General features: G+C 36.2%; 2 protein-coding genes across 2 annotated transcripts; one reads left to right on the forward strand and one right to left on the reverse strand.

Annotated features, from left to right (window-relative positions):
* LOC109096926 (fin bud initiation factor-like) lies at positions 1-939 on the forward strand. Its single transcript, XM_019110617.2, has one exon. It carries the CDS (start codon positions 1-3, stop codon positions 793-795), a length of 795 nt encoding a protein of 264 aa, XP_018966162.2. The 3' UTR covers positions 796-939.
* An 8,453-nt stretch (positions 940-9,392) lies between these two features.
* On the reverse strand, positions 9,393-13,697 carry LOC109050799 (transmembrane protein 178B-like). The gene is made up of 4 exons (XM_019068370.2): positions 13,342-13,697; positions 11,830-11,943; positions 10,249-10,386; positions 9,393-10,045 (listed from the first exon to the last, which is right to left on the reverse strand). Exons 1-4 carry the CDS (start codon positions 13,685-13,687, stop codon positions 9,786-9,788), a joined length of 858 nt encoding a protein of 285 aa, XP_018923915.1. The 5' UTR covers positions 13,688-13,697; the 3' UTR covers positions 9,393-9,785.

A 13,697-nucleotide genomic window follows, 5' to 3' on the forward strand; every position in this document is an offset into this window, starting at 1 on the left:
ATGTTAGCTCGTCAGTTAAAGTTATTACAGAGTGATACGCAGATACGCAAAAGCGCTTCCAGTGGAGACGCGCGGCGCGCGCTGGACTCAGATTACAGCCTCCGCGTCTCTCCTAGCGCGCATACTCATACTAGAGACTCCAGATGTGGACATCAGACCTTCCGAGTGGACAGAAGATCTATCATGTTACCTTTCGCCCTTGGTCTGTTTTTATTGCCGCTCTGCGCCGCGGTCTACAAGGGACCTCTGCTCCCTGAAATATCCAACGGGACTTTTCACCACTTCTTCGTCCCGGACGGTGATTACGAGGAGACCGAAGACCCGGAGAAATGCCAGATGCTCTTTAAATGGATCGACCGCAGACCGTGTCCGCTGGAGGAAGACCAGGACTCGATCATACGAGAGGACTTTATCATCATCAAACAGCAGATAGAAGACGCGGCGCGCGTGCTGGAGAGCCTCGGGAAGAGCATTTCCTACGACCTGGACGGCGAGGACAGTTATGGGAAATACCTGAAGAGGGAGATCGTGCAAATCAACGAGGCTTTTACAAACGTGGAGAAATCTCTTGTGGAGCTGGAGACGAAATTCAAGCAAAACCAGGATACCGAGCATAGAGAGGAGAGTGAGTTCACCAATAACTTCATCAACCCTGTGTCTAATGTGAGGGACACTCTACAGGAAACTCTGGACATCTCTTCCGGACTCAAGGATAAGCACGAGCTCATCTCTCTGATCATTCGGAGTCATGGATCCAGGTTAAGCCGGCTTAAAAATGACTACCTGAATGTTTAGTCTCAGACCTTCTGGACAGACTACAGTCCGAGTTGGACTGTTTTCCTGAAGTATGTTAAACGTTGGATCTCCAAAAACTTCCCAAAGTGTGAAATCTTTTTTGGGTGGTTCATTCACGCTTAAAAATAAAGAGTTTCAATAGCATTTTGGATTTTATACATTTGTTATATGTTCCTTTGGAGATATATATTGTATTATTGATAATATTGAGGCTTCATTATGGGATCATCAGTGGTTTCTGGGTTTAAAACACAAGTGCAACAAATTCTTATTGGAATTTTTATTTTAAAAAGTGTAAAATGTAAAGCCAATTCAGATGTACCAGTAAACCTGAAGCCATAAAAACCTTTAAATGTAAACAATTTCATTGATACAGTTGATTTCATGATACAATTTTCCGATTTTTTGTCTCTGGGCATGCATGCAAACAACATTTTTGTTGAGAATGTGTATGCCTTTTTTGATTAGTTGTGTAAATAAATAAATTGTTATTAATTGTTACATTTTATTGACTGTAAAAAAAGCAACAGTAGTAACCTAAAATATGCTTCATGAGTTGTAACATCTAAGTAAACAGTTTTATTCAAGTCAGAAATATTGTTTAATAAGCTTTAGTTAACCTGACTATAAACTTCTTTTAAATGTAAGCACCTTATACTGTGGTTTCACTGTTCAGGCACTCTCAGACTGAACACCACGCACAGATCTGTTCTTCCTGTAATCAGTCTTCGGGACGCTGGTCTTTCTCAGCTGTCTGTATACTGCTGACATTCATTTTGTACGACTGAGGTTTGAGGGAGCTGGAAGGGTGGTGGTTAAACAAGCTGGTTGAGATTTGGCATTTCCTGTGCCATTAGAACAGAACGTCTCTGTCTCTTTCTGCCATGTGGAAGAATAATCAAACTCTGCAGCAATATACAAAGAAACAAAATCTACCACTCCTACTGCCAACTCCACAAGAATGCTGGGATATTTGCTGGTGAACAGTTTTAAGGTTTAACTGTAGACCATCACGACCAAAATTACTCTGAAGCATAAAACACATCCTGAAGCACACATTCATAAGCTAAAACACTGCACCAAAACCGCTGTGCTGTTGCTGCATGTTAATTTCTAACCAGAACAATGAAGTGCTTCTAGATGTTTTCTACCCACAGTCTCCCGGGCTGGGACTGTTTTCTTTTTCTTCCTCACATTCAGAGTTTTATTCTTGCTGGAGGTTAAAGCTCAAGGAAAGAATGTCTTTACTAATGCTTTAGTGTTACCAGATCTGAGCCGGTTCAATAACATCTCATATGGAGCCAGTTTTAGTGGTTTTGTTGCAAAAAGAGGAATAAAAAGCAAAGAATTCTTGATGGTTATTTTAAGTAAGATACTAAAAGAAGCTTTCTTTATCTATCAACCAGAGCCGTATCGTTAGGGTTTGACTGATAGATTTCCAGCGAACATCCTTAGTGTTTAAAATAAAATGATTTCAGATGCTCATCTCAGCTTTCATGTGCCAACTGCTATAAATCACTCTGGAAGTGTGTGTTTGTGTGTATCTGATGTCCCCTACATTATATGAACCTGTCAGCGACTCGTAGTCCTGCAGTAAGAAATGTGATTTGACAGGTAATGACATCGGCGGCGACCTACAGCCAATGAGAGAGCAGGACAGAGGGCAAGGGAAGGTTCAGTGGGAGGAGTCATAATAGATCTGCAAGCAACCATTCTTTCCTTCATTTACTTCTTCATTTATTTGAAACTTTTGAGTGTAGAGACAATTTGGATTGCAAGCTTTTTGGCCATTCTCACGTCTCACTTATTTCCCACATAAATTTGTGCGTGTTTTTTGGTTGTAAAACACGGTTTGTAGACCAGACAAAGTTGTCAAACACTGAATGTTTCCTATAACAAATTTATTAAGTTCATGAAAGGTTTTGTCAAAGTTTGTTCATGTCTAGTTTTCTGTAAAGCCATGGTTTGGGTTCTTAATAGTGTTTTTGTTTGTATTTGTTACATTCTCACTCAGCACAATTTATCACATGTCAGGAGCTCTAGCTACACCCTTTTGTTTTAAATGATCTCACTCAATTTGTGCATGTAATAATTATTATTGTGTGCATAGACTTGTGAGGGCTAAATGTGCTCAAAATGATGAAGCATGTTGAAAACATCCAGTTGATGTGGTTATCACTGTTTGAAAGCCAAGTCATTTTTTACTATAAATCTAATGATGTCAGCGGGTTTTTGTGAGCGTTAGCTTTAGCATATAGTGACTATCATTAGCTCCCAAGGCCAGTGTGTGTGTGTGTGTGTGTGTGTGTGTGTGTGTGTGTGTGTGTGTGTGTGTGTGTGTGTGTGTGTGTGTTTCTTCTGGAATCTGCCCTCGGTGAAAACAAACAGCAGCTGGTGCTCATCATAGCACCCCCACACCTACACACACACACACACACACACACACACACACTACATCAACACAGAACCATTTCTTGCTAATCTGTTAAGTGTGTTTCTCTTTCTTTCATAATCTTCATCAGTCATTATCACAGGAACAGCACATCTGAGTAGTGTTTAGTGCTGAACTCTGAAGTTCCTCTGATATTTTCAGAGTGTTTTGATAGGGATTAAACACAGTTTTTAATGTACACTCATAAAGCATCAGAATGGAAAGAGATGTTTTTAGCTTCATACTGAGATCTTGCTGACCGAGGTCAAATTTGAGCACATTTTGTGGAGATTTCTTTTGATTAGGCCTACTGTTTCGTTTTTGTTTTTTTATTCTCAGCAAAAGTCTTGATTTTGTTCTCTGAAACAATTCTTCTCATTTGTGATATTTCTTTCTTGTGGAGATATTGAAGGGCTGAAAAAGAGAAAGCGGTCTGAAGTTTGGCCTTCTTCTTCTTTGTGTGTCTCACCTCAGAGTCCCTTTCCCCCGGTGGGACCCCAGTCCAAACACACGCCTTCCCCATCCGGCCCTGTCTGATCCAGCCTCCAGCCGCTCTGCACACCAGCTCCAAACCACAACCACTACAGCTTCATCATCCAGCTCATGGAGAATGAAACTTCTTATGTGAAGTTGAATGCAGTGCAATTTTATGAGCAGCACTGCTCACTATAAAGTTTCTTAATGTGTGAAATTCTTCAGTGTGTGGCATCAGACGTTCATGCTGACATGAATGATTACTTTTTTTTTTATGTCTCTCTCTCTCTCTCTCTCTCTCTCTCTCTCTCTCTCTCTATATATATATATATATATATATATATATATATATATATATATATATATATTATATAATTAAGTCATATCGTAATCATTTCTGCAATAAGTATTCCTTTTCACTGCATGCTAAAATGTAGACACTGGAAGCTTGAGAATGGACTCTTTTGGCTTGAGACTTTGAGCAACTCCTTAGCAACCATTTAGAGTTCCCTAGAAACCATCTAGCAATGCCCAGATCAATGTAGTGTCATGAAATTAACTTTTAAATTGGCAAGAACCGCTCACATTTTCTTCGCAAAATGTTTAGTCTAGATGAGTGGAAAAACAGAACAAATCAGAAGCAGGAGGCAATGAATAAACAAACGCTTTGAGATTTCACTAGTGTGCTTTCGGGTTTGAGTATCAGTGGACTCTTTCTGGGATCCGAATTCATTTTTCATGCTTGAAATTGTTGGTAGGGTCATTTTACACATAAGTTTATTTGTTTCATAAATTATTTTCCTCTAATATCATGTTTCACACATTATCCTGCAGTAAAAATAGTTTGTATCCTATTTATAAAAAGCTGCAGAAATCTACTGAACTAAGAGATTCTCAAATGCGTATAAAGTTAGATTGTTAGACATCTGTGCGAACAGACCGATGTGGATTCTCTCTTGTTTCTGTTTCAGATTCCGGAGAAAGCGAGATGCTGTGTTAGCAAAGCATGCTTGTGTTTTTCTGAAACAGATACTCACATCCTGACCTGAAAAACACTTACGCGTTCACAGCTATTACACTGTCAGTGGGAATAAAGGGAAATCTCCTAAACTGTCCTGATTTTCCCTAAAAATATGGTCGTTTCGTGATGTTTCTGACACAAATATGGATGGGGAGAGTTGGTTTGGAAAATCTGAATGTTTACCACAGTAGAAGGACAGATCTACCCTACCTAGACGTGAACAGTGACTCATAGATGTGAGCAAGACTTTTCAGACATTTTCCACAGTTTAGTCACAGACCACAAAAATAAAGGGAATTTTTGTGAATTGGCTCATATGAGGCATTTAAAATAATTTTTAAATATATTCACTATATGTAAAAGTTAAATAAACACTATCATTGATATATTAAAATCAATACTGAGGTTCAAAAGTCCTGACTGACACTGAAAATATTCAATGAGAACTTTGCAAAAAAAGAAGTTGTGCCACATGAAAAATGGTTTACAGGTTTACTTTGCTGAACCGCTGCATATTTAAATCTACTTGGTCAAACAATATTCCTTGAATGAACTGTTTTTAGTTTAGTTTGAATCCAAGGAATGCTTGGCTTGGATGAAGCAAATCTTCTACCCAAAATCATGGTGGATGTGGTTTGGAGGAGTGAAGATCTCAGGAGCCCACAATTAAGTTCACAACTTCTGTTCCCAAAGGCACCGAAATACATTTACATTCAATCATACACATTATCAATACTTGCAGGAACCCTTAAAAGGCTAATGTATTGAAAAATTGTACAGAAACACTGAAAAAAAAAAGAGTATTCTAAAGAGTCATTTAAATGTAACAAAAATCTTCATACTGTAAGCAAACTAGCAAACAAGTTACTGTACCTTATACTTAGGAAATATTATAATTAAAAGACAATTTAGTCAGTCTTACTGTAAATTAATATATATATATATATATATACACACACACACACACACACTACCGTTCGAAAGTTTGGGGTCAGTAAGACTTGTAATGTTTTTAATGTTGTAATGTTATGCTCATCAGGCCTGCATTTATTTGATCAAAAATACAGAAAAAAAAACAATAATCTGCCAAAATGTTATTACAATATGAAATAATGTTTTCTATTTTAATATCCTTTAAAATATCATTTATTTCTGTGATAAAAAAAGCTGAATTTAAATCAGCCATTACTCCAGTATAAAGTGTGACTTGATCCTTCAGAAATCATTCCAATATGCTGATTTATTATTAGAATTATCAATGTTGCCAACAGTTGTACTGCCAAATACTTTTTTGGAAACTGCGATACTTTTCTCAGGATTCTCTGATGAATAAAAAGTTAAAAAGAACAGCATTTATTCAAAGTAGAAATCTTTTCTAACAATATAAATCTTTTCTATCACTTCTTATTAATTTAACACATCCTTGCTGAATGAAAGTTTTAATTTCTTTAAAAAAAAAGAAATAATAAAAATTTACTGACCCCCAAACTTTTGAATGGTAGTGTATATTGTTAAAAAAGATTTCTATTTTGAATAAATGCTGTTCTTTTTAACTTTTTATTCATCAAAGAATCCTGAAAAAAGTATCACAGCTTCCAAAAAATATTTGGTTGTTGCCAACATTGATAATTCTAATAATAAATCAGCATATTAGAATGATTTCTGAAGGATCATGTGACACTTTTATACTGGAGTCATGATGCTGGAAATTCAGCTTTGCAATACAGATATAAATTATATTTGAAAGGATATTTAAATAGAAACCATTATTTTATATTCGGATAACATTTTGCAAGATTACAGTTTTTTTTTTTTTTTTTTTTTTTTTTTTTGATTTTTTGCACTTTTGATTTTTTGATATGATGAATTGATGAGCAGAAGAGACTTCTTTAAAAAAACATTACAAGTCTTACTGATCCCAAAGTTTTGAACGGTAGTGTATATATATACTTCACACTATAAGGTCCGATTCTTGCTATTAATAAAGCATTAGCTAAGACGTTTGCCTCAATAAACTCATAATTTGCTGCTTATTAATAGTTAGTTAGGTAGATGTTAAGTTTAGGTATAGGGACGGATTAGAGAAGTAGAATATGGTCATGAAGAGTATATGCATTATAAGCACTAATAAACAGCTAATAATAGAATTTTCACTTTTCACTTTCACTTCTTTAATAGGCATGCTAACTACTAGTTGATAGTTAGAACTGGTCCCTAAAATTTTACCAAAATAGGAGAATAAATTATGAATTGCCATATCATTTCTGGTAAAATGTATTTTGTGTTTATTAATTCATAGTAAAATACTGTTCAAATAATCAGAACATTTAAAAGGACCAAACATATTTTTGTAGTTTGGGTAGGTTGGTATATTAACATTAAATAATTTATTGACATATGCAGAAAATATCATCCAATAATCAATTCACTTCAGAAGGCCATTATTAACTCTATTAACCACTTGGAGCACTTTTGTATGATAGATTTATGCACTTTATCAGACTTCTATTGGACTATTGTATATCAACAGCCATTCACTGACATTATAAAGCTGATTGGTTAATGTTGCATATGCAGCCAATGAGCTTGCTGCTTTACATTTAAATGGTTGGTTCGCATTTGCTGGAGTATTTCGCAGCACACTTTCAGAGTTCCTCTGAAACCCTCCACCTCCCCAGCTCCACCTGTATAGATCTGCTATGGGTTATTATATATGCTATTTGTGCAGCAGCAGTATATGTCTGAAATACTCACAGCATTTCAGCTTCTCTGCGCATGTATTAGCAGAAGCAAGTTCCAGTATTTGATTTGCATCAGCAATAATCTACAACAACAGTAATAACCAACAGCAGCAGCATAGCAGATCTATTCCACCAAGACCAAATACATTACCACGCTAAAATCTTCTCAGAGTTGTCATGATAGAAATATGTGTGTGTTTGTGTGTTTACATAATGGAAGAATGAAATTTCAGTACAAACAATCCTTAAATGTCTTCTAAAGGCTGTAGAAAATTACAACCACGGACAGAAATAACTAAGATTCCATTTGTGGTCTCATTAAATTGTTTTTGGTGTTTTATGAACCCAGCCAACAATCTGCTGGAATAAAAATACCCATCAGCATAAAGCTCAAACCTCACTGCCAATATGACTGAACAGTGTTTCAGAAATTTAGAAACAAAAAAAGTAAATCACAAATGATGAGTCAGGATCATTTTATTAGAAAAAAAAAGTTCATAAATCATATCATAATTTCAAAACAAACCATGTCCTGTCTAATTTCTCCTAACACTGCTATTCAGAAGACTCCTTGATAATAAGGTTGTGCACCAACAGGTTCGTTTTCATATATTGCCTTTACTTTTAACTTACTTTGCTTGTGCTGTTTGACATTTTCAGTTTTATTGTAAAAACTAAAAAAAGAAAGAAAACATATATAGGAAGACACTGAAGACAATGACATTTATTTAGTTGTGCCTTGATCTGTTTTCCTCTTTTCTACGTAGCAGGCAAAGCCGAATCAGAACAGTTTATTGAACGAAAAGATGAATCTGTCATTCTCTGAGACATTTCCATATTAAATCCATTGAGAGGCATAAACAGGAGAAAGAAGGAGAGAAACAGATGGGAAAAGCAAAAAACGGTCAATCATTAAGACAGAAAAAGATATGAACACAATGACAGACAAAGATAAAGACAGAAAGAGAGCACCATAAGAGACGGAAATCCTCAGTAAAATATCAGCTAGGAACCAGAGAAGAAGCCTGTCTGTCTGTGTTTTGTCTAATCAGCATCTTTGTTTTGTTTTCCAGTAAAAATATTTAAATATCCTTAAACCAATATGAGTTCACTATATATTTAGTGTAAAAATAGGGAACACCAGGGCTAGTTATAATTAAAAGAGAAATGCAGTACATCTGACCCACTTATAGGTCTTAAGTATATATTTACATGTAATTTCATAATAACTTTATATTATTTATTCTCTTTGGTTAAAGTGTACTGTAAAGTGTACTGACAAGCATTTATGATAAACTAAAATATACTTTAATGTAATTTCTGTTGAAACTTCTACGTATGCATGTATATATGAAATATATGTGTTATTGCACAATTTGCAAGTTGCAATTTAGTATATTTCAAATCGATTAATTTTCAGTGTATTATTAAAAGTACTTTGCATGTGAGTCAACACAACAGTGTGCTTCTTTAAATCATGACAAAAGACTATTAAAGCATAATTTAAAACGCCTTTAAACTGACATTACTAGAAAGTGCACTTTTTAGTTTAACACACTTAAGTGGCCTTTTTTATTATTATTAATGTCATTATCTGCAAGTACAATTGTTTTAAAGATATGCTGTATGTAGGATTGACACCGAGTGGTTGAACTAGGTATTGCAGTCCAAATTCAAAATATTGGAGAGGATTGTTTCACCCGGCCCCTCCTCCTCAGACTTGAAGCCCACGCAGGTTGCCAGATTGATGACACCAACAGGAACGAGCGCACTTAACGATGAATGAAATGAAATACGCTGTGTTTTCCACCAGCTGGCAACCCGGGGTGCAGAAATACAGTTGGGTAAACTGGAAGTGGGCGGGTTTCACAAACCAAAACAGAGATCAACATTCCGGCACGGAACACACATTTTAGCATTGTTTTTTTTTTTTTTTCAGATAAACAAGAATGTTAACTTAGCATGTTTCTTAAACATCTGCAAACATATTATGGTATTTTTATGCTTTAGTAGAGTCAAAATCTTACATACAGCACCTTTAAAGATTTTCCCGCTCTTTTTTTCTGGAAAATAAGACAATCATGCTGATTGGCAATGTTTTGCAGTGCATGTTTTCTTTGAGCTCTGGCATGTTTAGCTCAGCTGCACTCTAGATCATGATTTATTCTCACCGTTGTATTATAGCAGAGTATCTGCACAGTGTCTGCATTGTGTTTGACTGTTTATTTGCCATTTCTCTCTGACATGTAAAGACCTTGTCTATATCAGCGTGACGAGTCTGAGCTAGCAGATCTATGCGTATGGTGTGTGGAGTGTGCGAGCGTCACACCATGCCGTTCTCCTGTCGCGGTTTGTCTGTACCGCTGCTGCTGCTGCTGATCTGGGGACTGTGCAGAGAGGGCGCCAGAGTGCACAGAAACCCAGCCAGCAGCGTGAGACCCAGACCGCCCCATGCGCTGAACATAGACCAGCCGTACCCGTGACTGATGTCCTCCGGCAGGCCGTACAGGTAGCGTGGGTACCGGGAGAGCTCGAAGTTAATGCCAGCCACACATGTGCACAAGGAAATGATGCAGCAGGTGCCTGTGAAGTGTGATCGCCAACAAAACAACACAGTGAGTTCATAACAACACAATAAGAACTCAAAGAAAGCGGAAAGTCAAGATAGGCATTGTGGATACAGATACAGAATTGCAAGCTTTTTCAAAGCAATATGCTGTTGTTGTCTTTTCTTGTCTCAGTAATAAGCTGCCATCTAGTGGTCGCTTGTACTGAGTGCGTCTCACCTCCCATCAGGAAGAGCAGTCCAGCTACATACTGCATCAGCTCATTGTGTTTCCAGCAGCCCAGCGCACCTACGATCCAGCCAAACAGAATGATGGCCACAGCCATACCGATGAAAGCTGCAGTCATCCGCTGCAAATCTGCAGGACAAAACAGAGCGCTGTAGGATCCCTTGTGAAAAATCAAGTGCGCTTCATTGTACTGAATGTGCACTTGTAGTGTACTTCAAATCTTAAAAGTATATTATAAAAAAATGGTACTTGCAGTGAAATATCAGTCTGTTTCTTAACACACTTAAGTAGACTTTTAAAAAGTGCACTTTGTCAGATTTTAAGTTTTAAAGTATATTTTGAATCATTGCTGTAATAATCTTTTTGTGCTTTAAAAAAGTACACTTTTTAGTATAAATGATGTGTAAAGCATGTAACATTACATTTAGCATTAGTTTATCTACTAAATTGAAATGTGTAACTACAAATGAAGAGTTCATTTGCAAAAATGTTTTGAACCATTTTCAAAAATCATGTTTTTTCATTGTGCATTCCAGTTAATCTCAATCAAACTGCAGTTGGATTATTTTGATAAGAAAAAATCTAACACAATAAAAACATGATAACAAGAAAACAAGAAAAACAGTTATCTGAGTTATCTGTTTTTGCAGATATACTGTATTTAAATAAATATCATACTTTTTCGATAGAAATGCTATTAAAGTATTGTATGTTTTTCACATTTGGTAGTGGACTTTTAGCCTTATTTCAAAGACAACAGAAGTAATTATGGAATTATAGACAAATAAGCACTTAAACATACTTAAGTGACTCAAGAAAACACTGTTAAATTTAACTAACTGCATTTTAATTAAATACATTTTCGTTAAATTAACATGCAATAAAGTGTCTAAAAACATTCAGTATAGTCACACCTATAAGCGTATTCAGTAACACTTTATTTTAAGGTGTCCTTGTTACACGTTACACGTACTTACTATTACAATTACTATTAACTATGCATAATTACATGGAAGTAACCCTTATAATAAACCCTATAATCCCAAATATTCTTAAGTGTACTTCTTTTTCTTTTCCAAGGAATACATTCAATACAACAGACATAATGTCAGCCCAACATGTAAAGAGATGCATATCTTGTCTTTGGGGTGTTTTATCTGTCAGATCATTAACTTTAAACATGTTGATACAGTATGTCATTATATAATCTAGTAATCTTAATAGTTTAATAGCTATGATACTGTTTTTGAAATCAAATCTTTGCAAAGAAACACTGCCTCTAACAATGCTCTGAAAAAAAAAAAAAACTGTTAATCTTAAAAAATAAAGCATATACACAAACCCAAATAGGAAATAAAACAGTTATTGAACAAGCATGTTTCCTAAAGCAGTCAATGCAATTTGGGTAAGAAATCAATTGTATCTGTGTGAAAATATTTAGATGTAACCCCCTTTGTAATCGTTAATCGTTGTAATTTTCATAAGTAACTGTAATTTAATTGCAAATTTTATCTCAGTCACTGTAACAGATTAGAGTTACATTTATTTCTTTTGTGACATGATCTGACTCACGGAGAGCGTGCCATTCGTCTTGTCTTATTGTCTTGGTGATGTTCACTGGCAGATTCCGTGGGATATTCACTGAGGAATAGTAATACTTCACCGGTGTGCAACGCTGAAGCAAACCTGTGGAAATTCACAGAAACAATCTGATAACTTCAGCCATAATAGTGAAGATCAGATGATACATGTGTGTGAAAGTCTACAGAGAGAAGCAATTTAGACACAATTCACAAAAACATCTAAAACCATATTCAGGCCCTTAACTTCGGTCCAATGCCTTCATTTCAATTATGATCGTTAAATGTTCATACCGGACCATGAACAAAATCAAGCAAGCAAGTCAATCAATTCTCATGTTCTGCTGAGATTGACCTCACTTCCTGTCTGGGGTCCCAGTGGTGTTCATGTAAAAATATTTATAACTGAATAATGCCACTTTAGTGGCATCTATGGGTCCATGAAGAACCTTTAACAGTCATAGAAACTTTCTATTGCACAAAGATCCTTTATAGTGGAAAAAGGTTCTTTAGATTATTAAAATGTTCTCCACAATAAGCAAAATAATGTTCGCTGTTCACAGAAGGTTCTTTGGGGAACCCATTTCTGCAAAGGCCACCTTTTGGAACCTTTACTGTTATATATATATATATATATATATATATATATATATATATATATATATATATATATATATATATATATATATATGGAAAATATTTCCATTTGGTTACAATTTGATCCCAGCAGGAGCACATTGAAGAAATATATAATTTTTACAATTTATATATAATTTTGCAGTATACACACTGACAGGAGAGTACTACTACATCAGTCAGAAATTTGATTGGATTTATGTCTTATACCTGGGTAACATATGTATGGAAAATGCTTAGACTTCAAGTTGATTATTTTTCTAAAACATAATTATAAATTTTCTCTCAGACACCAAAAAGAACAGTCGGATTAATCTTTAAAATCTACTGAATTTTAATGAACTCTCTTTAATTAATTTCTCTTCAGGTGAGACCCAAAATCTGCATCTCATTGCCCTGAAAGACTGTATAATTTATCACATTAAGGACAGAAATGTTTTAGAAGCGTCAGTGCATCAAAGAAAATTAATATTTTTGAACCATTTTTAAAATCTACAGTACTTCTGCTTTTGTCATAAGAGTGATCAAAAGAAACTCAAAAAAGAAACAAATACACTGTACCAGATAGGGTTAAGTGTGTTTTCCCTTAATAAAAGGGCCTCATGGTCTCTTTAGACCTCAGATGGTTCCCATTGCCATGACAATCTCCATCTGTTTCTGTATTTGAGCTGAAATGTGATGCATGTGTGAACATACAGTAAGCGTGTGGTTGGTGTTGATGTTAGAGATCAGCACCTTGGATAGCGCCAAACATTCTTCAACACTCTTTCACACATGTTCAACAAACACATAAACACACTACAGCTGTGCAGCATCAGCTTCAGATCTGAGTACTGCTCACGTGTGGCCCATTTAGCATCATCATCACCTTTAAAAATCAGGTCCTCGTTCTCCAGATCGAACCCTTCTCGGTGGCATTTCCTCCAGAGTCCGGTTGTGGTTGAGTTGTAGCGGCGGCTGCAGCGCGATTCCATGACGGGCTCAGGGTGCGGGGATTCCCGCAGAGGACTCGCTTTAGGTCGCATCCGGAGTGGGAGATTCTGGTTGGAGATGTATATGTATCCTGGGTCATTTCTCTTGCTGGCGTATTTTTTGCATCGGTCCCGGTGTTTCCGCGCATCTGTTTCGTACCAGTAGTCCGTGCTGATGGCCATGGTCAAGAGTCCGATGGAGCAGAAGGCCAGGAAGAGCCCCGACGCCGTTAATATCCTCATGATGCCCGCG

The sequence above is a fragment of the Cyprinus carpio genome, chromosome B25 (assembly GCF_018340385.1).
Source record: "Cyprinus carpio isolate SPL01 chromosome B25, ASM1834038v1, whole genome shotgun sequence".
NCBI classification, from domain to species: Eukaryota; Metazoa; Chordata; class Actinopteri; order Cypriniformes; family Cyprinidae; genus Cyprinus; species Cyprinus carpio.